Here is a 23,503-nt window from a genome sequence, read left to right as displayed (position 1 = left end):
GCTTTATCTGAGCTTTAGAGTTGAGAATTACCCGCAATATCTCGTTGTACACAGGATTCAAGGTCTTCTTCACTACGAGTGTTTTCTTCTTGCCCATTTTGCCTTTGTCTGGTAACAGATAGGTCTTTACATAGCTAAAAAAGAAAAGTGGGTAGACATCAAAGTTAGAGAAAACAAAAGTAATGTTTTTCACATCTATCTTTTAAAGCACCTTGAAAATCGGCAGCACAAATTATCTCCTAATGCTGATAAAAGCAGAAACTAAGGAATGTTTTTGTCCACACACTTATATTTTTAAATGTTTAAATGGATTAAGAAATTTTAGAAGAATAGATTATTTAATGTTTTTTTTAAAGACTTTTTAAAGATTTTTAAAAGAAAATTTCCTTTTAATTTTTTTTAAGTCGGGGCTCCTTCGCATAGCTGAGCAGGCCTCAAACTCATGATTCTCTTGTATCCACCTCTTAAGTGCTTGGATTGTAGGTGTGAGCCATCATACCTAGTCTCTATTATTTTCCATTGGCTTTCCTAATGTTTATGTGGTGTGGGAGGGGAAGCCAGAAACAGACTTTCAATATAGCGCTTAATTCTTTTGTTTTGTTTCCTATTGGGAAAGGCTTTGGTACTTATGGGATTTGTATGCTATTTTTTTTAACAGTTTTGTTATTGTCTCATGAACAAATTAATCTTAACACACATCTGCTTGGTCCATATTTAGTATAAAATCAATGAAGGATGCCAATGAATGAAGCTATGCTGGGTTTGTTGTTTGTTTGTTTGTTTGTTTCAGTAAGTTAAAAAAAAAGGACAAGGAAAATTGTTCAGTGGGAGGGAGAGGTTTGCTGTATAAATCTGATGGCCTTAATTTGGCTCCCCAGAACCTACATAAAAGCTGGATAGGGTTGTGTGCATCTGTAATCCCAGCCCTTCCACAATGATGTGGAAGGAGACACAGAAGAGTCCCCTTGGAGCTCCTGGGCCACTTTCCCTGGTGAAGCAGCAGAACCAAGAGAAACCCTGCCTCAAAACAATATGGAAGGAGAGAACTGGTTCCTGAAAGTTATTAAGTTTACCTTCTGACCACCATGTATATGCCATGGCATTAGTGTGCCTCCACCCACATACACATCATTAACACACATCAATATGCAACACGCACACACACACACACACACACACACACACTCCCATGCATGCATGCATGCATGCACACACATAAACACACGAGTGAAAAAAAAAGAATGGAAAAATGAGAGGACAGAGTCGGGCATGAGTTAACCAAAATTAGGGATGTATGGAAAGTCTTATGGATATGGAAACTCTTATGGGTATCTGCTACTTTGTAAAATTATTTTTTAAAAAACTTTTAAAGGAAGTCTCAATGAAGGTACCCTGAATGGGTTAATAATAAACCTCCCCCAGAAGCCACAAGTTATTAAGTGAAAATCCCCTTGCCAGATGTGAATAATATAGGCTACCACACACTTTGGTGGCAGGGCATAGAGCGATCAAGCTGAAACTGACCCGGAAATTTGCTTTGCTGCCTAGCTTTCACAGTGTTGCAAGGTGCTGTATAAGCTAGCAGGAGAGAAAAATAATCAGCCATCTGACCAGTAGTGTACCCTACATGCTACAATACTGATCGACCAGGCAGGCAAGATATGCCCACTGATCCAACAGTGGCGTAGATGTTATAGGGTAATCAACCACTTTCAATAGGAATTGAGGTCTGTTCCCACAGGACATAATTCATGCCTGGGTACTATAAACTTGGTCAGAAGCCCATGAGGGCAGTTATGGGGGCAGCTATTCTTGTTATTTTGCTAAATGAACATGTTATCAAACTGCCTTCTAAATATTTGTGATTATAACCATAGACCAGTGCTGCACTCAGCCTTGGTCAGAGAAGAGTCTCTTTGCCATGAGAAGCCATTAGTGCAGAAACTCATCACTGGTCAAAGTACTGAGAACAAGTGACTTCTGAGTACTCAGCCCTAAAGGGGTCATCTGTATTAACCTCTTCATCCCTGAGCTCAGGGGACAGTGCGGGAAGAAAGGGCAGTTGGAGTATGAGCTGGAGGATGAAGAAGAGTACTGTCAAACTTCTAGACATGACGTGGGATTATATTCACGAACTCCCAGCAGCTGTGGGTTCCTGCACAAGATGGAGACCATGAACATTCCTGAATGTATGGGGAAGGAATACAACGGGCCCTACGCCTAGCTGAGTAGCTATTGGCCAGTGATGATTGACAGGGGAAGAAGGAGTTGTTTTTCTCAGGGGTATAGCTGCTGGTCAGTTATCCATGATCGAGTAAATAACCCTACACTCATAAACATGTGAGCAACCCTAATTGAAGTCATGGGTTGGTTTTTGTTTTTGTTTTTTTAAGAAATACATGTAAGTGAAAGGAGCGTGTTGGAATAAACTAAGGTTCCAGGGAGAGTGGGGAAGGAACAAGGGGAGGGGATGGGAAGGGAGAATGAGATAAAAATACATTATAGGTAATTGTCAAAGAATAAATCAAAATTATTTTTAAAAAGAAGAAACAGGCTGGAGAAATGGCCCAGTGGTAAAGAGCACTTGCGTTCTCACAGAGGATCTGGGTTGGTTCCCAGTTCCCCCATGGCAGTTCACAACTGTTTTAACTTTAGTGGATCAGATATCCTCTTTGGGCCTCTTCAGGCACCAGGCACTCATTTGGTACATACATTTACATACAAGCAAAACACTCAGAAACAAAAAGTTAAAAGTAAAAATAAACTTAAAAAAAAAAAGGAATTCTTAATTTGATGTCTATAAACACCTTCTAACTTTTTGTAAGTTGTATTTGGAATGCTTATGATTATCCACTGTATTTTTTAATAAAATAGTACATTGCTCTTTAAAAAAAAAAATAAAAATTAGTAAAAAGGAACCCAGATTGACCCAGAGCAGTGGTCACAAACCAGACTTCTTCAAAGGCTAAGTGAAAAATGTAAAACTACCCCTCCAATAAGCTAAGGTACAACCATACACATGATTTAAAAGGTGACTAAGCAATTCTTCATGAAGTTCCTATGTAAGACTTAACTTCATTTATTGTTCCTTTGCTTTGAGATGGGGATCTCCCTATCTAGCCGAAGCTTGCTTCCAATTCGCCATCCTCTAGCTTCAGCCTCCAGAGTGTTGGGATTACAGATGTGCACCACCACACCTGGCTTTGTAGGACATCATTTAAATATGGAAACTACCTTATTAGTAAGTCTTGAGTATTTTTACAACAAGAAACATTATGAAGTCTGTTCCTTGTGCCTCTAATTTTAGAAATGTTTTATAAGTCTGTTAGAGGGAGCACGGTTCTGGTTTTGTTTTGGATTTTGCTGCTTTCTGAATCCATGTCTGTGGACTACTTGTCTCTAATCCTTGTCTCCTTGTCTGGAAAATGAACAAACAGGGCAAGGTGATCCCCCTTCAAACCACCCAAACTGAAACATTTGGTGTTTCTCTGTATTTTTTTTTTTATAACTTAATGTTTGGCATATGGATTTATAAAGTAAGTGCAATAGCATCCCCTACTCCAACTTTCCAAACACCCCTTTAAACACAATCCCATACAGACCTGCCCTGTGATTCCCACAGATTAACTGAGAACTAAGAGAAAATGGGTGAGCCCTCCCAGGTCTGTACTTACGGGTCTGAGCGCTGTTTTTTAACATCCGCTGCTGCTAGGTCCTTACACTGGGCCACGAAAACATGCAGCTCTTTGAGGGACTCCACGTAGTCGATTGCAAACTGAACACTTCCTTTCACTTCTAGGTTGCCAAAGTCTCCACTGTAAACGCTCATCACACTGCCGCTCACCTGGGTGCATCAGAAACAGGTAGTGTTTGCCCGCGTCCCATTCCTGACACCCCAGCGCAAGAATCTCAGACATAGTCAAGCCCCTGCTTAGCATTGCTTTTCTAGCTTGCACATAAAAGCAGTTAATGTAATATGGCATAAGGTAATGCCAACACAGACAATTGGACATGATATATATGGCTAAGATATTTTCTAACTTGTTCCTCAATGGCAGACAATAGTGCAACGCAAAGTTTTTCAGATGCTAGTTCATTTCAAAACAGGGTGGTTTTACGCTAGGTTGCATTCACTGTTAGCCATGCTTAGTGTTTTAAAGTGCTAAGGAAAAAGGATGTGAGGGACTCCAGGCACACAAACCACAGCGACACGTTGTTTAAAATTCCATGGCACTATAAAAAGGAAGTTTACCATGTCTCTCGTCCTCTGAATCTAGGCAACTGCTTGCTGAGCCATGCACTTTTAGACTTCAGGAAGGATAGGAGACTATGGATGACTGATGAGGAGAATTTAAAGCCTCCCCAAAGGCATACATAGATTATCAGGAAAAAAAAAAATCAATTTAAACAGATTTTTAATGGCTCCAGAAATACAAGGCTAGTAAGAATGTCAGCACTGTGTCTTTTGTCTGGTATACCTGCTAAGCTATATGAATGTGTATGGCTAGTAGAAAATACTTAATATTTGGCAACGCCATTTCATATGTGTATTTCCATGCATATACTACATGCACACAGAGCTACCTCAAGTTATGGGGAAAGTTCCACATAATCCCGGGCACTTTGATCAAATATGAACAACCGTGCTTCAGGAGATTTCCATTTAACACCCTGTTCCGGATCCTTCCAGAAGGCAAAGAATTACTCTCCCATTCTTCAGGGGACTCAGAGTACCCTTCAATAGGCTTATTTAAAGGATAGGCACAACTCTATGCCTGTAAGCAGTGTGTAAAGTCATAGCTGAGACAAGCAGAATCTACAGTTACCCCGTTTGTTGCACAGAAAATTGAGTGGTTTACCTTGTTGCCAATTTAGAATTTTAAAGCATATCAAAAAGGTTTTTTTTTCAATTTATAATGTACACGAAACCCCTTATGCTATGAGAAAAGGAAGATATAGCTAGCCAGAAGCTAATGGCAAATTATAAAAAACCAACTTTGAGTTTTAGAGCTGAGACAGGAGATGACTTTACAGTGAGCAGGGGCACAAGAGCAAGGTTTAGAGCAGCAGAGAGATTAACATGGAGCCGTCATTTACATACAGAGGACAAGGACGTCATGCCAGAGGAGCTGCTAAGATTGGTTAATGAGCTCGGGCTCTTCTTGCATCTCCTGAGCTGGTAACTGCTCTCTGATGCTGTATCTGTTTCTCTGCCATCACTCTACAAAACATCACATCACATACACAGTGTTTAAATCCAGAGCAAGTCGAGGTCAGCATATTTTAAATTCGGAATGAGTCAAAGTTAGCATCTATGTTCAGGCAAGGATGATATCGTGTTACACACTGATCTATGGCTTTCCCCAAAGGCAACGGATGCTAGGGCTAGTTGCTGGGGATTCAGGATGGAGTGGTAGTCTACGGTGGACCTCACACAAGGCGGGCAGCGCTTAGCTAAGAGAATGATGTAATGATCTTTTTGCCACAGTGTGACCCTCAGGAGCTACAGAAAACAGCACTACAGTGAACTTTCTTGTCACTCTTAAAATATCCACATTTCTTAGAGAATATATATGTGTGTGCATATATATGTATATATGTATCATAAAATGAAACATCTATGAAATCCTATTAAAGCACAAAGTACCATACTTAATTCTTTCCACTGTTATTATTTTAATCTTTGGATTTCTTAAAAATCAGAATGTTTTACTTAAGATACTATTAAACTAGGAACAATAAAAACTAGTCTGACGTGTTTAATTAAAGTTTATATTTTTTTAATGTAAAGCACCCCTGACGTGACCCTACAGTGCTGTTGTACTTAACCTCCTGTTGCTTTAGGAAAGTATGGTAAATTACCCATTCACTGGATTTCAACATGTTTCTTTAAAAGTTAAAGAGCGATATGATACTTATTTTAAATATGTCCCAAGGAACATCTACCTGGGACAAGGAAGAAAACCAGCAACGACAAATTCAACTGTGTTTATACTTAAAGTTTGTTAGATGTTTTCTAATAAAGTTCATTATTCATAACAATTTTATTTGGGAATTATAGTCTATGTGGAGCAGCGCAGTGGCTCCTAAGTTATGGAAGAGTAGTTAGTTCATGCCAGCATATTCCAGGACCATGCAATTACACATCAACATCATGGGTACCAATTATAATGCAGATTAATTAAGGGGTTAAGGAAAAAAATTAATGACTTTCATGGAAAAGAAAACAACCTTGTCAGAATTTCAAAAATCCATACCTTTTAAATATCTCTAATGTTACATTCCCTTCCCGCACACTAAACAATCCAGTCCACTCTCTTAGAACACATTGTATATTCTATCTAACACATCAGATCATTAGTAAGTTATTGGGAGGATGGGCTGGAAGATGCAGACCTGAAACAGCATTTTTCACATAGCTAGCACTCAGCAGATGTGACTAAGTTTCAAAGGGACAGCTGAGAAAGGAGCAAGGGCTGATTTCATCTCTGAATCCTTTAATATCCAGTTCAACCCTACGTGCTTTGAAAGGTAAAGTGATACAGTTTAATTCCAGCATCTTTGATACACAAAACCAACTGTCCTTGTTAAGGGCTGAGACAGCAGGTTAAAACTGAAGGAGAAACTTTAAAAAAAAAACTGGTATAATTCACCTCTCAAATTATATGTTTCATTCCTATGACCTACCCTCCCAAGACCAGAGCAGATCTCCAAAAGTCTAAAACCACAGAAACCGTGTGGAGTTTATGCTGGCAGGCTTCCAGATAATGGTTTAGTGCCCCCTCCCCCGATGAGTAATTTTTTTTTTCCAAACTGTAGTATGGGGCTCTTAAACATCTGCAAGGACCAAATATTTGCAGGTGCAGTTCACTCAAAGTCCCTAATGGACAGAAGGACATACAGGATGGAAGTAGGGTGTTACTTACATCTCACTCAGAATTTTGCTCACATCTGGTATTCTAAAAGAATGGGCTTGAGTATGAAGCCTTTCATTTCCCCTTCAGAAACCAGGGCAAAACCTGAATCACAGATGCTAACCTTTACGACGTGGTCACTGTGTTCCAGGCACCATGTTATGTATTTTCTCTGCATTAGCTCACTCAGTCTGAATAACCTCATAGAGTAGATACTCAAAAATCAGACTCACTGAAACCAAAAAAATTTTTTGTTCCTGGTAATAATACAATAATTTAGCTTCATAGCCAGAACTGGAAATATCTTACTACAGACCACAGGCCCCTAATCATGTGACAGCAAGAAACTGGAATCTTACTGAGTCAAAAGACCTCAGGCAAAGTCTTAGATCTACTGTGTAGTAGGAACTGGGTGTTGGGAACCAAACTGGAGCATTAAGTGCCTGGTGCATACTCTGACTTGAATTGAAGTGCACAGCCATATTCTTACATGGTCAGGCAGAGTGGTTACCCGCATGGGCGTCAGATCTGGATTCCAGTCCACAGTCTGGCTGTGTGATTAGACTTTAACTGCATAGGCTTTATTTTTTCACGGTAATATTTGGGGATAATGATGATGCTTACCATGGTCATTGGAGAATTAGATAAAATAATAAGTGAAAAGTTCATGGAGCCTGTAAGATCCTCTTGAAAGTTTGTATCATTATTACCTTATTATCTTAACAAGTGCTTTGGAAGTAGTCATACATCCTAAGCCAAGCTTTTACAAACCAACTCTTAACTACAGATGAATAATTAAATTATGTAACACATTTCTCCCCAGATTTCTTATTTTGTACCTACTCTGAAACGAAAGTTTCACATTCCCAAATCTATACAATCTGACTTCACTGGCCAAAATAACTCCTGTTGGAGTGAAAGGAGACATGCCTTGCACTGTTCCTAGATCAGAAACACTGCTTCCATTGACTAGGGAGGCAAGGGCCAGCCCCACTGACTTCTTTGGTCTAGGCCACAGTCGGGTCCAGACAGCCCAAGGGTGGCAGAGAGAAAGCACCTATTGGGCTCCGTTTCCCCAAAGGTCTAGACATGAACTTGCCTCATCTTGAAGAAATGCTGGCACAGACTTGCTCATCCTTTTGAGTTGGTCAGGGTGGGAAAGCCGATTATCGGGCAGTGAAGGTGCTGTGGAAACTAAAGAGCAGCATTTGGATTTCAAAACTCTTCACAACCACCAGACATTAGGCACAAGTCGCAAACACACTTTGCTTCATTTATGAATGCTGTTTTGTATAAATGTTAAAGACATAGTAGTTTGCATGCATAGGTCATAAGGTAAGTGACATGCAGTTTGTTTAAGTCACATACGGAGAGAACTAAAAGGGAGTTGAACCAAATACCAAATGAAAACTAATCGAGGAAAAAAAAAACCCACTAGTTCTTATTCAACTCGTGTTGGTCTTGAATTATATTATTTACCAGACATGGTAGCTCAGGCCTATATCCCCAGCAACAGGAAAGGCTGAGGCAAGAGGACTGTTGTAGGTTTGAAGCCATCCTGGGCTACATAGTGAGGTGCAGGCCAGTCTGAGATACAAAATGAGAAAGACCATGGTCTCAAAAAGACCCCTGCCTGTCAATATAAATTGGTTTTGCTTTTTTTTTTCCACATCAGAGCCTTGAATTCTAAGTGCTGTCATGTATTGGTTCATCTCCCTGCTCCCCACCAACCAGATCCATGACATTTATAACATGCTTCAGGCTGAAAAACTATTTCATTTGGACAGTAAGGATTTTTGTTCACAATTCAACAGTAAGGATCCTTGGCTATGGAACGTCTAAAATCATTGTTTGTTTATTTAGTGATCATAAAAATTCCTGATTTGGTGTGTGTGTGTTTGTGTGTGTGTGTGTGTGTGTGTGTGTGTGTGTGTGTGTGTGTGTATGTGTGTGTGTGTGTGTGTGTGACACACATGTGATACCATGGACCTAATGGTGGTCCTCACTCAGAATTATGAGAGACTACAATTTTAAAATAAATTATTTTAGCCAAGTGTGGTAAACTCATGCCTTTAATCTCAATTCTCTGGATTCAGCAGCAGGCAGATTTCTGTGAATTCAATGCCAGCATGATCTACATGGCAAGTTTCAGGCCAGCAAGGGCTACATAAAGAGAGACACTGTCTCAAAGAAAAAAAAAGTCATTAAAAATATATTTAGATATCATTTGGCTCAAAGAATTTTCATTATATACCAAGGCCTGGTTTAAATAGTTCAAGTTAATACACTGTAATTGACTAAGAAAATATAGTACATGACTTCTTTCTGATATGATAAATATATGTAAAGAAGGCCCAGTCAGAGGATAAGCTTGAATCCTAATTTGTATATCTCTAGATAGAAAACTATTTTCTTCTTTTGTATATGAATCACAATGTGTAAACTTTTATTATGGCGAGTAATAGCTCTTACAATGAGAGAGTTTATATTTCAAGGCATTTTATACTACCTCGTGTATATTAACTGCTGTATAAGTATTTTTTAAAACACCAATATTTCTGATACATCACTTCAAATTATGTCTTGAACACAATACAAATATATTAATTTGGCTTTATTCTTAAAATTTTCATTAGGAAATAGATACAAATCAAATTGCATTTCTCTTCATAACTCAAAAGGCACAAATTCAGCCTTAAACAAATTAGCTAATCTCATCTTTAGTTGAAACAAATCTAATGAAGGAAAAACAAAATTGAACCCCATATATTAAATTTATGCTTATTCTATATCAGTTCTCACCTAGTCTGAGGCTCACAAAGGTAAATACATACACCAAATCCATTCACTGTGTCTAATTAGAATACCTACTTTATCATTACCCATGGAATTATAGAAGTATGTGGGTGAATGTGCAAATGTGTGTTTGTGTGTGCACATCTGCATTTGTGTATCTGTGTATGTGTGTATACATGAGTTTGTGTGTGTGTGTGTGTGTGTGTGTGTGTGTGTGTGTGTGTACTTTTGAGTGAGTTCCGGTGGAAACAACTCAAGATTAGGTCATGTCCTATGGTTCAATAAAGTTTTAAAAGCCTTTTTGTTGCATCATTGCAACAAAGTATGTTGTTGGATGATGTAAATAGGTCAAATTCAATGACACCCATCACCCAAATGTAATCAGTTTCATATTCATGAACTTCAGTTATTTATTTTTAATAGTATATTTCATTTTGTCTTATGATAAGAATATGTTATTTACTAATGAAAAGACAGAACCAATTTTTTTTTAAATTGCTAAAGAAATTAATTTATCTACAGTAACAGCACATAATTGGTCTATTAGGCTATGAATGAAATCAGAGCTATAGATGCATATGTCTGTCTACGTTTTGTTTTCATGCCTCAAACAAAATGTTAAACAAACATAGCAAGGTAAAATCAGATGCCCAAACTTGAGTACATCCCAGTTCAAAAGTAACAGGAAAAGTCTCTTTATCCATAAACATCTTTGGGCAGCAGACAGACAGAGCGGCATACTCACAGAGCCAGGCCTGAACTGCCTTCTTTCCTAGGTAGCTCTTAAGAATTTGTCAAGTCATGTGCCAAAGCTCAGTGCCTTCATCCTTGGCAGGAAGACTTCCTGAGCAGTCTCAAATTTCAAGCTCGATGTGAGTGGCTCCCAGCATCAGCACTTTGTTTCTCCATCACCCTGGCTCCTTCACTAAGCTGCTCTCCTCGGGAGGCCCATTAGCTTATGCAAAGGCTGTTGGGGGGGGGGGGTTATTACACCGAACGCTGTGGACCTGAGAGCAGCCCTGGGTAGCACTGGCTTCAGACCTCTAGTGTCTGCATTTGTGACAGAGGGGAGCTAACAGTCATGCTTTATCAGGCCCCAGAGAACCACTTTAAATACAGATTATGCCCTTAAGACGGTGGTCATATCTGTGTAGATAATCTTGATACTGAAAACTGGGAACAAACATTACCTTTGTCTTCTAGTGGACATAAATTAGCTGATGGGTATGAGTAGCAAAAGTATACATTTATTTTGTCTAGATTCAAATGTTCATTGTTTTTAGGGAGAATATTTACTATTGGAAGCCAGTTTTGAATCTCATAATTTAAATGCTGAACACAAGAAATTTTACTTATATAGATATGTAGGAAGATATATCCAACCATACTATTTATGAACTGCCAAAGCACAATTGTTTTGGGATCCTAGTAAGTGATAAATTGCTGTTAAAAATTTACAGAGAACTGATATGCATAACCATAATGCACCATACAAGTGAACTGCAATAAAAATGTGCCTATTTGATTTTTAGCAAAGATTCAAAGAACAGAGAAGAGAAGTCAATAACTTATCAATAACAATGTATGTAAACAAGTTATATAACTCTCCCTTGATGAAAATATATTCTTTTGGTATAGTCAGTAGTAAATTGTGCTTAATAAGCCCTCATCAGAATGAAATAGTTTTTTTCCTTCTTCTTTTTTTTTTTTTTGCAAGCTTCAGAAATACAGTAATAATAAGTGCTGTGGTATTAATGGATTAGTTCATTAGCACATTCAATGTTATGTAGAATGAAACATTTAGTCATTTATGAGAAATGTCCTGCTACTCACTTCCTGGTACACATTCATTTGTATCTGGCTCCTGGTCTGCTTTTTGATCTACCCAGAAGAGTAACATTGAGAATAAATACCATTTCAATTAGGAATTAAACAGACAGGAAAGTAAAATTCCAATGCTAGTTTCACAACTGAAATTGTCAAATTCATCGGCAGGTTCTCAGTTTGTCGTGACCCAGTCTCCTGTTCAATTAAACCTCTAAGCTGCAGCAGAGGGAGGAGGGAGGCCTGAGTTCTCTTTCCCATAAAACACTGAACCACAGCATGGACATGGAAGGAACACAAACCAGGAGCATCTGAGTTGACGCACCCTGATCTCTCGCTGACTGACGTGCTCCACGGCTGTAGAAAGGTCACCTTATTTCTCTGAGTTCTTTTCTTAAATCTTCAAAATTAAGACTGAAATTATTTTCTTATTTGCTTCAACAAGGTGGTTGTAAGTACAAACCAAGGAAACTATACATGAATGTAAAAAAAGATTACCTCCGAGAAGCAAAGTGGTGCATTTTGCATAATTTAAGTACACATTTTTATGATTATAGCAAAAGCAGCTTACAAAAATTAACAACCGTCAGCAAATATAAATCATTCATTTGCCCAAGTGCTGAACTGCAAAAATCAGATTTGGTTCTACCTTTCCCTCACCAAGGCTCTATTACATAGCTAATTTTATTAAAAAAAAAAAAAAAGTAATACATAACCCATTGACATGCTTCAAGACCTTCTGACTCTATAATATTTGAAATCAATTCATCTCACCCTCATTCTGTATTCGTTTATATAATCATTGGCAGGTTTTCCTACTTCAGTCCTGAGACCCTTTCCTTTGATTAAGACTATAAGTTGTACCCAGAAAGATCTAACTGCTGAGATTTGAGAATCAAATGCAAGAACAATTTAACACAGGATCCCGCTCTACTCTTTTCTGCCTTCAGAGAGTTCTTCTACAAGTCAGAGTAACACAAATTAGCTCATACTCACAGAAATATAATTTCCTATTTATAGAAACCCTTGCTCCCCTAGTGTCTTTGATGAGATCCTCATGTTATCACCAGCAAAAGCCTTAAGAATATAGGCAGTATTAAATGTACCAAGTCAGAATGCTTTTAGAACTTAGACACTCTCCGATACATACTGGAAAATGACGTTCTTCTATTTATCCAACAGCTGCATCCCGGTGACTGCCCAAATCCCCCCAGAACTCAATACCCAAGCAGGCATGCAAATACATTAAGATATTTACCATCTTCAGCACTACGTACTAATTCTTCCGGCAGCTTATCTACTTTTGCTTGATCTGTTCAGGAAAAATTAACAAATGGTTAATGTGGCTGGCCCTTGATGAGAAGAGAACAATGAGATTGTCCCTGGGAGCTCCCGGAGTTGGGAGTTGGAAGCAATTAGTCAAGATGCAGTGAGAGGTGCAACCAAGATGTCTTCCCCCAAATACTTTCTCTTTACATTGGCTGCTTGAGCCAGTTTCTTAGCAGGCGCTTCCATTTCAGCCCGATGCGGCTCACATCAGCAAACGGCTATGCACTGACTCCCATGGGTTAGAGGGTTAGCTCAGAGCAAGCAATCCGCGGACAGCAGGGGGAAGCAGCCTCTCTACCCTTCTGCAGAGGGTGAGACTCTGGCCAGGCTAACACCTTCCCAAACCTATGGTCATTAACAAATATTTGTGTATGTGCATCATCGTTTGCATATGCCTCTGGGAGGCTTGCTTGGGAAGTCAACTGAAGAGATGGAACTGGGGACCAGCTGCTAAGTGGAATCTTGGCAGGCTAGTGTGAGAGTGGGTATCGGTATTTGGAAGAGAGAGTGCAGGAATACCGTCAGCTGACTTTTTTTTTTTTTTAACCCTACACATTCCTGAGGACTTTAAAGCTGCGCCATGGAAATAACCCTATACTTCTCAGACAAGAGGGGTTTTGTTTTGTTTTGTTATTAAATAGGACAATTGTTGCCTTTTTCTTCTTTTTCCCTCAGTGCCCATCACCAACATAAGGAAGGACAATCAGAGCTGCCCAACAAAGGACTAGACTAGCCTTTTCTGGAAGCATTCAGGCGGATATGGGGGTTGGCCACCTGTTGAGGAGGCTTTAGAGGGAATTCTGCTACTGAGAGAGGTTGAAATGAGTGACCTTCAGGGTCCCTTCCAACCCTGAAATTCCAAGATCTTTGGAAGGGTTACAGCTGCAATCTGAATTGGGAATATTGTCTTCCATGCCTTGGGAATCTCTGAAGTTTGTGAATTGCTTTGGGGAAGGAGCTCTTTTCCCCTTCTCTCTATTTAAACCCCGATTTTCGTTTAAAATCTTACATTGTGAATACCTAAAACTTATTCTAAGTCTGACAATGCCCGCAATTGTTTGAGTTTGGCAGTGGTTAACTTCTATTTAATAAATTTTCTCATGGCCATCTGCAATCCCAGGACAGATCATTGCTTCAAAAGAGTAGAAGCAAAACTCCAGAGGCCATGGCTTGTAAATCCACTAGTCTGGCACATGGGTCCCGATGTACCTTCTGCCACATCTGAAGCCATGCCCTCTTCAGGTAAGCAGCGGCCTGTGCGAAAACAGTACCTGATGTATCACTTCATGCTAGTCTGTGGCCAGTGCCAAAAGAAGTGCGTGAGTAGGAAAGAAGTGATTAAAAGAGAAAGAAAAGTTCTTGAAGTCAAGGATTAATTCAAATTCACACTATGGGAAAATGTGTTAGGTACCCAACACTGTCGTGTATAATATGGACACTTGGTAAATACTGTGGACAATCGTCTATTTTGAGCCTCAGGTCTACTGTGTAATACTAAGCAAGGTATTTTACCTCTTCAATTCCATTTTCCTCAGCTATTATACGGAGATGCAATTCGCCTCTCATGGGCAGGTGCTCATGAAAAATTCTTAGATAGCTTTTGGATATTCAATAGATGCTAACAACTAATACAAATTTCACTAGCACTATTAGCTACCACAATTCTTTAAAACTCACTGTACTTGTATTTTTATTGAAAATGTGTGTGTGTGTGTGCATATTCACATATGCATATGTGTGTAGGTTTGTACCTAAGGTGTGCACATGCTTGTGGAGGCCAGAGGTTGAGATGGGTTTCTTCCTTGGTCAGTCTCCACTTGATGCATTGAGGCGAGATGTTTCACTGAACTTGGAGCTCACTGATTTGGCTAGTCTAGCTAAGAAGAATATTAACAGTGCGCTTGCCCTGGGATGCTCTGTCTCTCCCTATCCATTGCTGGGATTACAGACGTGCTGCCATTCCTACCCTGCTCTTACGTAGGTCCTGGAAATATGAACTATAGCACTCACGCTTGCATCTCAAGTACTTTTTCAACCAAGCCATCTCCTGGGTATTTTTAAACACTCACACTGGGATGTCACAATTCAAGGACATCTAGTTTTCTCATAATTAAATGTTGTGAGTTATTTTAAGAGCAAAGTTTCGGACACTTAAGGGCAAGCCACCTGAGCGCACTTGGGAAAGCATAGTCTAGTCGGCTGTGGTAACACCCGCGCTGGGGGCTTCGGTGCATGCCAGCGTGCAGTGAGGCCACAGAGAGCACACGAGCGTTTGGAAGCTTAGGTGAAGCATGGACAGCGGGGCAAACTTTATTCTCACTTGATGAATCTGATGAAATGTCTTCTAGACTTTTGGAAGGCATTTTCCTAGCAGCACTCCTTTCCAAAGTTTTCAAAACAGGACTGTGTTCTTCTTCTGAACCTGTTACAAGACAAAACCTATGAATGCTGCACACCACAAAAGCAGAACCAGAGGACACTGAAGCTGTAGGCTGAAAAGAGAGATTATACATCGAGCCTCCCTTACCTCACTCTAAGTTCTTCGCAAAAGACGTTAAAAATCTCTACTACCAATATGCTCCTCAGAAATAATTTTCCTATTATTTGAGAGCATAAAGCAATAGAACTGAGGTTACCATGTTAATACAAAAATGCTCTCTGAGTTATTCACACCTCTATTTTGGGCACATAATTTATTAAACCACAGTTTGAATTTTCACACTTGACATTCTAGTTTTTGAAGACAGACGTGAAATGATTTAGGGCCATTAAAAAAATGTTAGCAAAAAACCACAGAAGGCAGGATTCAGATGTTTAACATCTGTGTATGGTTGAGCACTCAGACGGGTGAATGCTCTAGACCAATAGGAGTGGGCTTTCTAGATTTCAAGATTCAGGAAAATTACCAACAAAATGGTAAAAAAGAAAAGTAATCAACTTTTTAATTAACTAAAACATTTTAAAGGGAAGGGGGGATTTCATCATTTACTAATGCCTATATCTATCTATCTATCTATACATATATGTATATATTTGGTATATATAATGCATTATGTATTATATTTATGTATTATTATATATACATTTATAACTAAGAGAAAAAAGAAAGAGGGCATCATGTAATAAGAACAGTCAAATACATCTAAGTTTACAAATTTTCTAAACTGTCCTTAATGTTTTCATTTAAACACTGAAAACTCCATCATGGATAAGTCCTTAGTGTTAACATTCATGACTAGAAGAACCACAGTCATACAGACGTCAAAAATATGAGTAAATGATTCAATCAATCAATCAATGAGCCACTTCTCTAGGCACTAATTTTCTGAAATGCATTCCAGATCTGCCCAATGTGTCTACTATGCATCCTTCAGCAAATGGGTTCTAAGACAAATTAAATCCTGGATGCATTTTGTACATAATTACCCCATATTTCTAAAAGTTTTTGACCATGGAACAGCATCCCTACCACCCCAGGAACATATTAAAGTAGTAGTTGGTTAAGAACTTAGTCATAGTCCAGCATGTTAAGCCGCTTATCAAAGCTAGGGTAGCCCGAAGTAAGTTTCTTCCCCAATGCATTCTACTACTTTCTGCCTGTTAGTTTTAAAGGCTATAAAAACCATGAGTGACTCGTAATTTTAAAAATATCCTCTTGGATTCTGCCTGTGATTAATACTGTTTCTTCTTACTTATATGTGTGATCATCGTTATCGTTGTTCAGTCGGTAAGATGATAGTGTACTACAGGAGTGGTTACACACATGACATAAAAGTTTCTCTACTAAGTGCAAATTCACAAATCCCCTACAGACCAGTTTACCCTCCTAACTCAAAGGGCAGTTTAGTAAGAGAATACCTCAATGAAGTTAGAGGGATGGTTTCATTCTTGTATATGTTTGCTTTCAGAAAATATTTTCTTGTTTATTTTTTAATCAGCAACATTTGTTAAAAGAGCTTAAGCTTGATTGGGATCCCATATGGATCCTTAGGTTCCTTGCCAAGGAACTCAGACCTCACAAGCCAACCACTTAGTAAATAAAGCTCATCTACCTTCTATGACACTGTCAAACCAGAAAGAAGATGATCAACTATGGTTAAGCAGCTCTGGTTAAAATTCGCCAGCCAGAGAGCGTCCTCCATTGCCCCATTGGTCTAATCGGGTAACTTCTCATTCCAATTTGATCTGGGGTTTTTCTGCCAAAATGCTCAAGAGTTGATTAGCATCAAACCAAGACAAGCCCGATGTTTTATGGCCTGGCTGAAAGCAGAACCCTCGGTGCACTCAGATGAACGTAGCCATTGAGAAAAAGCCTTCACAGTTTTGCCAAGGCAGCAGGGCCAGGCAATGCCCTTAGGATCGGGCGAGCTCATCTGACTGAAAACATATTTGAGAAGGGCAAGCTGATTCTGCAGATTAATGGAAAGAGAGAGGGGAGAACATGGGGTGGGGGACCCCGTAGCACAAAGTATCCGAGGGAAGGGAAGTTGCTGCCTTGTCTTTGGCCCTCAGCGTTAGCTGCATCTGTGCTGAAGCCCCGGTCCTAAATGGTAAGTTTGTGTCCATTTCTGGTGCTTTCTCCCGGTGATTCTTTAAACTAAAAACTTCTGTGTGGAGTGTCAGTTGAGAAATTCAAATTATTTCCAAAAAAAATTAAACAAACAACAACGACAACTGGCATATGTGTTTTCAAGGCTCTTCTAATCCCCTAAAAAGTTATTTAAAATACTGTTGGAATCTAGAAATTGTATAGATTTGATGAGATGATTCTGAAACACAGCCTTGTAAGAAAGCTGATTTTATACAAATTATCCAAATAAAGAGTATAGATAAAATGGCTTTTTCCAATTAAGAAAGGTTTAGGAGAACTAAAACAAACAAAAGAATATCATTATGGGGGAATACCAAATTGACCCCAGTCTTTAAAAAGTCATCCTTTACACATGTATCCCATAAAGCAGACTCTATGGGGTGAAAATTCCCAAACACTCACTGGAGGTATTTCTCCAGCTCTCCCCGTTAGAACTGGTGTTCCCATCTGAAAACTCAGATTCAGAGCTTGCTTCCAGTCTTCGCTCTTTCTCTTGTCTCTTATGTGGTGTTGCTAGGATTGATTCAACTTTGCTCATTTTTGTAGGTCTTCCTTTTGCTTCCAGGAGAGCAATAGACTGCTTATTTCTGGACACGCTAACTTCTTTAGGTGCCTCTTCAAAGCCCGGTTCCTGGGGAGCCCCTGGTTCTCCTGCAGCAGCCCTTTCTCTGGCTCCGTCCTCTACAGATTGTACTGTGGTCTCTCTTTCACAGTCTTCACAAAGTTGTGAGTGCTCAGGGACCCCAAACCCACTTGTGTAACCCCGGACATCTATTGATGGACCAATCACAGCTTCATCTCCTAATAGTTGATCACACCGGTTGACTTGGGATTCCAAACCATTACACTCAGCCTTCATTTTAGAGGTTCCCGAGGCATCCCAATCAGGATGGGGTATTGCCTCCAAGAACCTGGCCTGCTCTGCCTGTGAAGGCTGCTTCTTCATAATATCTTCTTTAGGTGACAGCTGGGGCTGACAAGGTCCTTCAGACATCTCTTTAAGAAGTTTCTCAAAACCAGCATCAAAGGCACTCTGAGTCACTGATGGAGCCTCAGCCTTCTCTACAGTTTCTTGTACTTCTTTAGGATGGAATTCAGAAGCAAGATGCTGGGACATCTCACAACTACCTGTTACAGCTGATGGAGAAATAGTCTCTGTATCCTTTTCATCTTTTGACGGGGAAGTTTCTAGTGTTTCCTTCCATAGTTTTTCCAAGCCAGCCCTAAATTCAAGGGACTCTAACTTGGGCTGAATAACCGTTTCCCTCACTGTCTCTGCCACTTCCTGAAGGAGCTCCTGACAATGCTGAGTTACAGTAGAATCAGTTGACCTAAGGAGATGATCTGATGGTGACATTCTGGCAGATAAATAAGATCCACCTTCATGAGCTGTATCAGGCCCTGTGTAAAAGGAATGACAGTCTTTCTTATTTGGAAGAACAGCATCCACAGCAGGGCTCACTCTCTGAGGACTTGAGGGTCTAACACCTGCCGCTGGCACTCTCTCAGGAAGTTTGGCTTTCATTTCTTCAGCTTCTCTAAGCAGCCTCCATAAAATAGCATTTACATCAGTCATTGTCGGTTTGGAAGGAAGAGCCACTTTCTCTATAACCTCTGAGATTTCCCTCTGAGAAGGCAATGTGCCATCCTGGGATCCAAGACGAGTATCACAAGATAAAGACATATCTGCTGGAGAATTGGGAAGTCCGTCAAAAGAATAGGAAGACTGGGTCAATGGAGGAGACCCTTCTGCAGCTGACTGGGGCACACCTTCTGTGTTACGACGTTCAGCCTTCTGGGTGAGAGTCATATCTCCCAAAGTTTCAACACCCTGTGGAAAGGAAGCTATTATCTCTCTCTGATCTGCTGAAGGACCATGCTTCTGTTTCATCCACTTTTCAAACGATCTGCCATCTTTAGATGGGGAGTTGGGTCTAGGAGTTACAGGCGCCAATGGGGATTGGAAGGCAGCCGATGAAGTTCTAGTTGCTTCCTTCAGTTTATTCACACTGGAGTTCTGTTGAGCCTTTGGAAGCGCTGCTACTTCACCTAGATGCTCATTAGGGCTCTTCTTGGGCCCTGTGACATCTTCCTCGTCCTCAGCAAAACTTTTCTTTTGAGATCTGTTTCCAGAAACACCCACTTTGAGTGCTTGCTCTTCATGAGCTTTCTTGCCAGAAGGCTGGATTGCTGGCTTCGGGCCTTCTGCCGGCCTCTTCTGTAACCTGTCATGGAACGTGTCTTTGGAGACTTTAGGCCAAACGCTTGTTTTCACTATGGATTCTTGAATTTCTGGATCGGAGCAATCCTTTCCCTCTTTAATCACTGGAGTCACAAAACATTCCATATTTCCCCCCACATTTTCCTTTGAAGGCTCATTTCCTCCCAAATGGTAAGTAAACTTTCTAGGTGGTTTTTGTGGAGCTATGGCTTCATCTGCTGGTGCTTGGAAGGTGCACTTTGAACTTAATTTCCCCATCTCTTCCACTGTCATATTTCCCTGTCTTAAATGTCTTCCTTCCCCTACTTCATGGGTATTTTCTCTGGATGATTTCATGCTCTCAAAGTCCTTGGATTTGGGGCTATTAAATGGCCCAGAATTTTGTTTGTTTGTTGCAGTGTTATTCTCATCACTATCTTTATTATTTAAATTAGCTCCCAGGCCCCAAAACTTTCTCAAATTCTCAAAGTGAGAATGATTATAGACTTGTTCTGTATTGGGTTCATCCATTCTTTCTCTTAGGGACAGAACTTTAAAGTTGGCATTTGATTTATCAATTACAAATCTGTCTTTCTCCAAGGAAGGGTGTATTTCATGACCAGTAGTTTGAAGTGGAGACACTGTATCTGATTGTTTGGCTGAAGAATAGTTATTGGATGGACCTGATATTGTGGGTTTGGTTGTTTTAGGTTTATTTGAGGAATAAGAACTGGAGAGATGGGGTGTTTGGTTATCCTCATCAAGGACCACTCTCTTAGCAGTTACTTGACTATAGTCACTCTGGCCTGGAGATAAACTGCCCGTGAACGTGACCTGTGACTTCACAGGCTTGTATGCTTTGGCAGAAGATGGCTCCTGGCTGTAAGATGTGAGTTCTTTTGCCTTTATCTTAGCATCAGCCTTTTCTCCTTCCCAAAAGGATATTCTGTCACTCACTCTCTTGTATTTCTCTCTCAGCACTTGGTTTTGAGGACCCTCACTGGCTTCTTCTTGGCCCTCAGGCTTCTTCCAAGAAGATCCACTGTCGGCAGCACCAAGTGGCAACTCACTATTCTCTGGCTCTGGGGATGGTTTTAGGATAGATGCATTTCTGGTTTTGCTCTTTCCCTCCACATCATCTTTTGAATTATGTTCTAGAACAATTACTGAAGAATCAGTGCTCAAATGTGTGTTCCCTTTGCTTTTCCGGGGCAAATGAACTTCGGGTTCTTCTTTACCTAAGCTGCCAGTGTGCTTAGTGTTCTGTGGAACTTGGGGTTCTGCTACAGATCTCTTCAGAACACTGAGCAGGTCGTTACTGTTTGGAGGAACTGTCCCACATCCCTCTCCTGTACTCTCTGAGCCTTGGCTACAATCCATACTTTCACCCCTTTGACTTGGGGTTCTGTAGCTCTCAGATGGTTGCAGTGTATCCGGACCCTCCTCTGGGGTACCTTGTTGGGACAGATTTACAAAGTTAGATTTGAGAAGTACATCGCTGTCTCGGCACGTTTCGGACTCTGGCACATCTCCCTCTTCTTGGAATGTCAAATCAGACCCCACAGGCTTCAATTTAATTTTAGTTGCTGGCAGGACCTTTGAGTCATCTTTTGCACAGGTATTGTCTGTCATCGAGGCAATAGTAACCTGTGGTTTTGAGTTTCTTTGCTGTCTGAGATCTATTCCCTGGAGACGTTGGAGGGGTGACATGCTGTCCTCTGTATGAGAACTCCGGTTAAACCAGTCTAGGACTTTAGATATGGAATCATCAGTTGTCTTCATTGTCTCAGTAGCGCATGAACCCAAGTACGAGGATGTCTGAGCATTGAGAGCCATGAGAAGGGGCTTACCTTGCTGATGATCTCTAAAACTGTGATCTGATGTCTGAGATGACTCAGGCTCAACACAAGGTGTCAGTTTATCTGCAACATAGAAATGCTGTTCTCAATAAGATAATGCTTATAGACCCATTATTCAATCATTTATACCATCATCTAAAGTGGGCACTTTCTACAATATTAGCTGCTAATACCAGCATCTTTCAGGGAGTTTGGTGTAAGATATTCTAATTAACTATTCTGTCAGAAATGCCTTGAAACAGAAAAGGAAAGCAGATGCAGGACCCCTCAAAGTAGTGTGGAGAAGTACTTGGGAAATTTCTTTGGAATTCATGGTTTATGTTTTTAAAATCATGTGAGTTTTACATTCTGTTTCACGTTACATTTTAAGTATTAATCTTCTTCAACTTTCAAATATTTGCATAGAACTGAAAATCAAGAAAGATATGTCATATTGGTTTTAAGGCTTTATTTATCCAGTGGGAGATTGTCATTAACCATAGAGAAGGCTTTAAGAAGCACAAATTGAAGTAATTCGGGAGTTAGAAAAACAACTTTCAAGTAAGACTAAACAATGAATTCTTTCCAGAACACTTGGATAAGAAAATGAGAATATTTGCATTCCTGAGCTTGACTCCTGATGTATTAAATCAGAATCTCAGAAGCCAGGGCCCAGGAATCTTGACAAACAGCTGTCCTGGTGATTGGTCTGCATGCCGGAGTTTCAGAACTCTAATCAGAACAGCCTCCTCCATTATTTCCCATTTTCTTTTTACTATTTATAAGTCAGAACTATTTCCTGTAAGTCAAGCCAGTCGAACTGGTTCCTTGATGTTAGCTAACCAATGGCTAGGGGTCTAAAGAAGGGTGTTTACTTCTTTGTGAGCCTGAATCACAAAGTACACGGTATGTTCATCTAAAGGAACCCAGGCATTTTATAAGAACTCATCAGGCATTTACTTAAGATAGCAGTGAAAAATCGAATGCTTTGATATTTTTGTTCTAATGTTAGGCTATACAGTATGTGAAGAGGGGTGTTCCTAATACAAGAAGCCCTGGATTTTTATGAAGTCAGCCACATTTTCAAACCAGTAAAATCATATCAGTCTATAAAATTCAATCCTTAATTTTAACCCACTCTGACTAAATGTGAAAATGTAAGAGATTTGCATAATACTGATACACACTAGAGATCAGCTTCCTTACTTAAGTACATATCATATCATTAAATATTTGTCAGTAATTGTGAAAGTCTTAAAAATTATGTGTCTACTTACAGATCATTTAATAATGAGGAAAATGTTTGTGATAAACTCTTGGTTGAAAAAAGAAAGTATTGGGTGTTGGGGTTAGAGATGGCTCAGCGGTTAGGAGCACTGGCTGCTCTTCCAGGGGTCTTGAGTTCAATTCCCAGCAACCACATGGTGGCTTAAAACCACCTGCAAGCCCAGTTCAGGGATCTGACACCCTCTTATGGCCTGCACAGCTTGGTACACAGACATAGAAATAGGCAAAACACTCATATCCATTAAAAAAAAAATTAAAAGTAAATCTTAAAGAAGTCAGGGTATTATAAATATAATTTCTGAATTATATTCATGCCTAAAACTTAGGCAATCTGTATAACTACAAGTTAGCAAAAGTTAATGTTGAGCAGCAATTTTACAGATGAGAACCTTTAAAATTCTGTGTGTGATTTGATTCTTAAGTATTTTACATATAAATTTGTTACATTAAGAATGAAGAATAGCCGGGCGGTGGTGGCGCACGCCTTTAATCCCAGCACTCGGGAGGCAGAGCCAGGCAGATCTCTGTGAGTTCGAGGCCAGCCTGGGCTACCAAGTGAGTTCCAGGAAAAGGCGCAAAGCTACACAGAGAAACCCTGTCTCGAAAAACCAAAAAAAAAAAAAAAAAAAAAAAAAGAATTAAGAATAGTCCTTTAAAAATAGCGAGTAATAGTTCCTTCCCTCTGGAGGACTCCTTTGTGCTGTTTTTCATTGTGAAAGGAAGT

The 23,503-nt window shown here is 39.8% G+C and overlaps 1 protein-coding gene across 18 annotated transcripts in view; it reads right to left on the bottom strand.

Annotated features, from left to right (window-relative positions):
• The window catches only part of Sytl2 (synaptotagmin like 2), a 108,463-nt gene that overhangs the window by 12,152 nt on the left and 72,808 nt on the right, over nt 1-23,503 (bottom strand). For 4 of the 18 annotated variants that reach the window (XM_042279261.2, XM_076547049.1, XM_076547085.1 and 1 more), the window contains 8 exons: nt 17,857-21,576; nt 15,184-15,285; nt 12,793-12,846; nt 11,544-11,591; nt 8,014-8,108; nt 5,102-5,221; nt 3,675-3,844; nt 32-134 (listed from right to left, as the gene is read on the bottom strand). In XM_042279261.2, the coding sequence (XP_042135195.2) occupies nt 32-134; nt 3,675-3,844; nt 5,102-5,221; nt 8,014-8,108; nt 11,544-11,591; nt 12,793-12,846; nt 15,184-15,285; nt 17,857-21,576 (4,412 nt within the window). Of the gene's footprint in view, nt 1-31; nt 135-3,674; nt 3,845-5,101; nt 5,222-8,013; nt 8,109-11,543; nt 11,592-12,792; nt 12,847-13,010; nt 13,099-15,183; nt 15,286-17,856; nt 21,577-23,503 lie in introns of those variants that run through there. The other 14 variants (XM_076547089.1, XM_076547101.1, XM_042279290.2 and 11 more) reach the window with 9 other exon arrangements.

Source organism: Peromyscus maniculatus, chromosome 1 (genome assembly GCF_049852395.1).
Source record: "Peromyscus maniculatus bairdii isolate BWxNUB_F1_BW_parent chromosome 1, HU_Pman_BW_mat_3.1, whole genome shotgun sequence".
NCBI classification, from domain to species: domain Eukaryota; kingdom Metazoa; phylum Chordata; class Mammalia; order Rodentia; family Cricetidae; genus Peromyscus; species Peromyscus maniculatus.
This window is presented reverse-complemented; position numbering and strand designations above follow the sequence as displayed.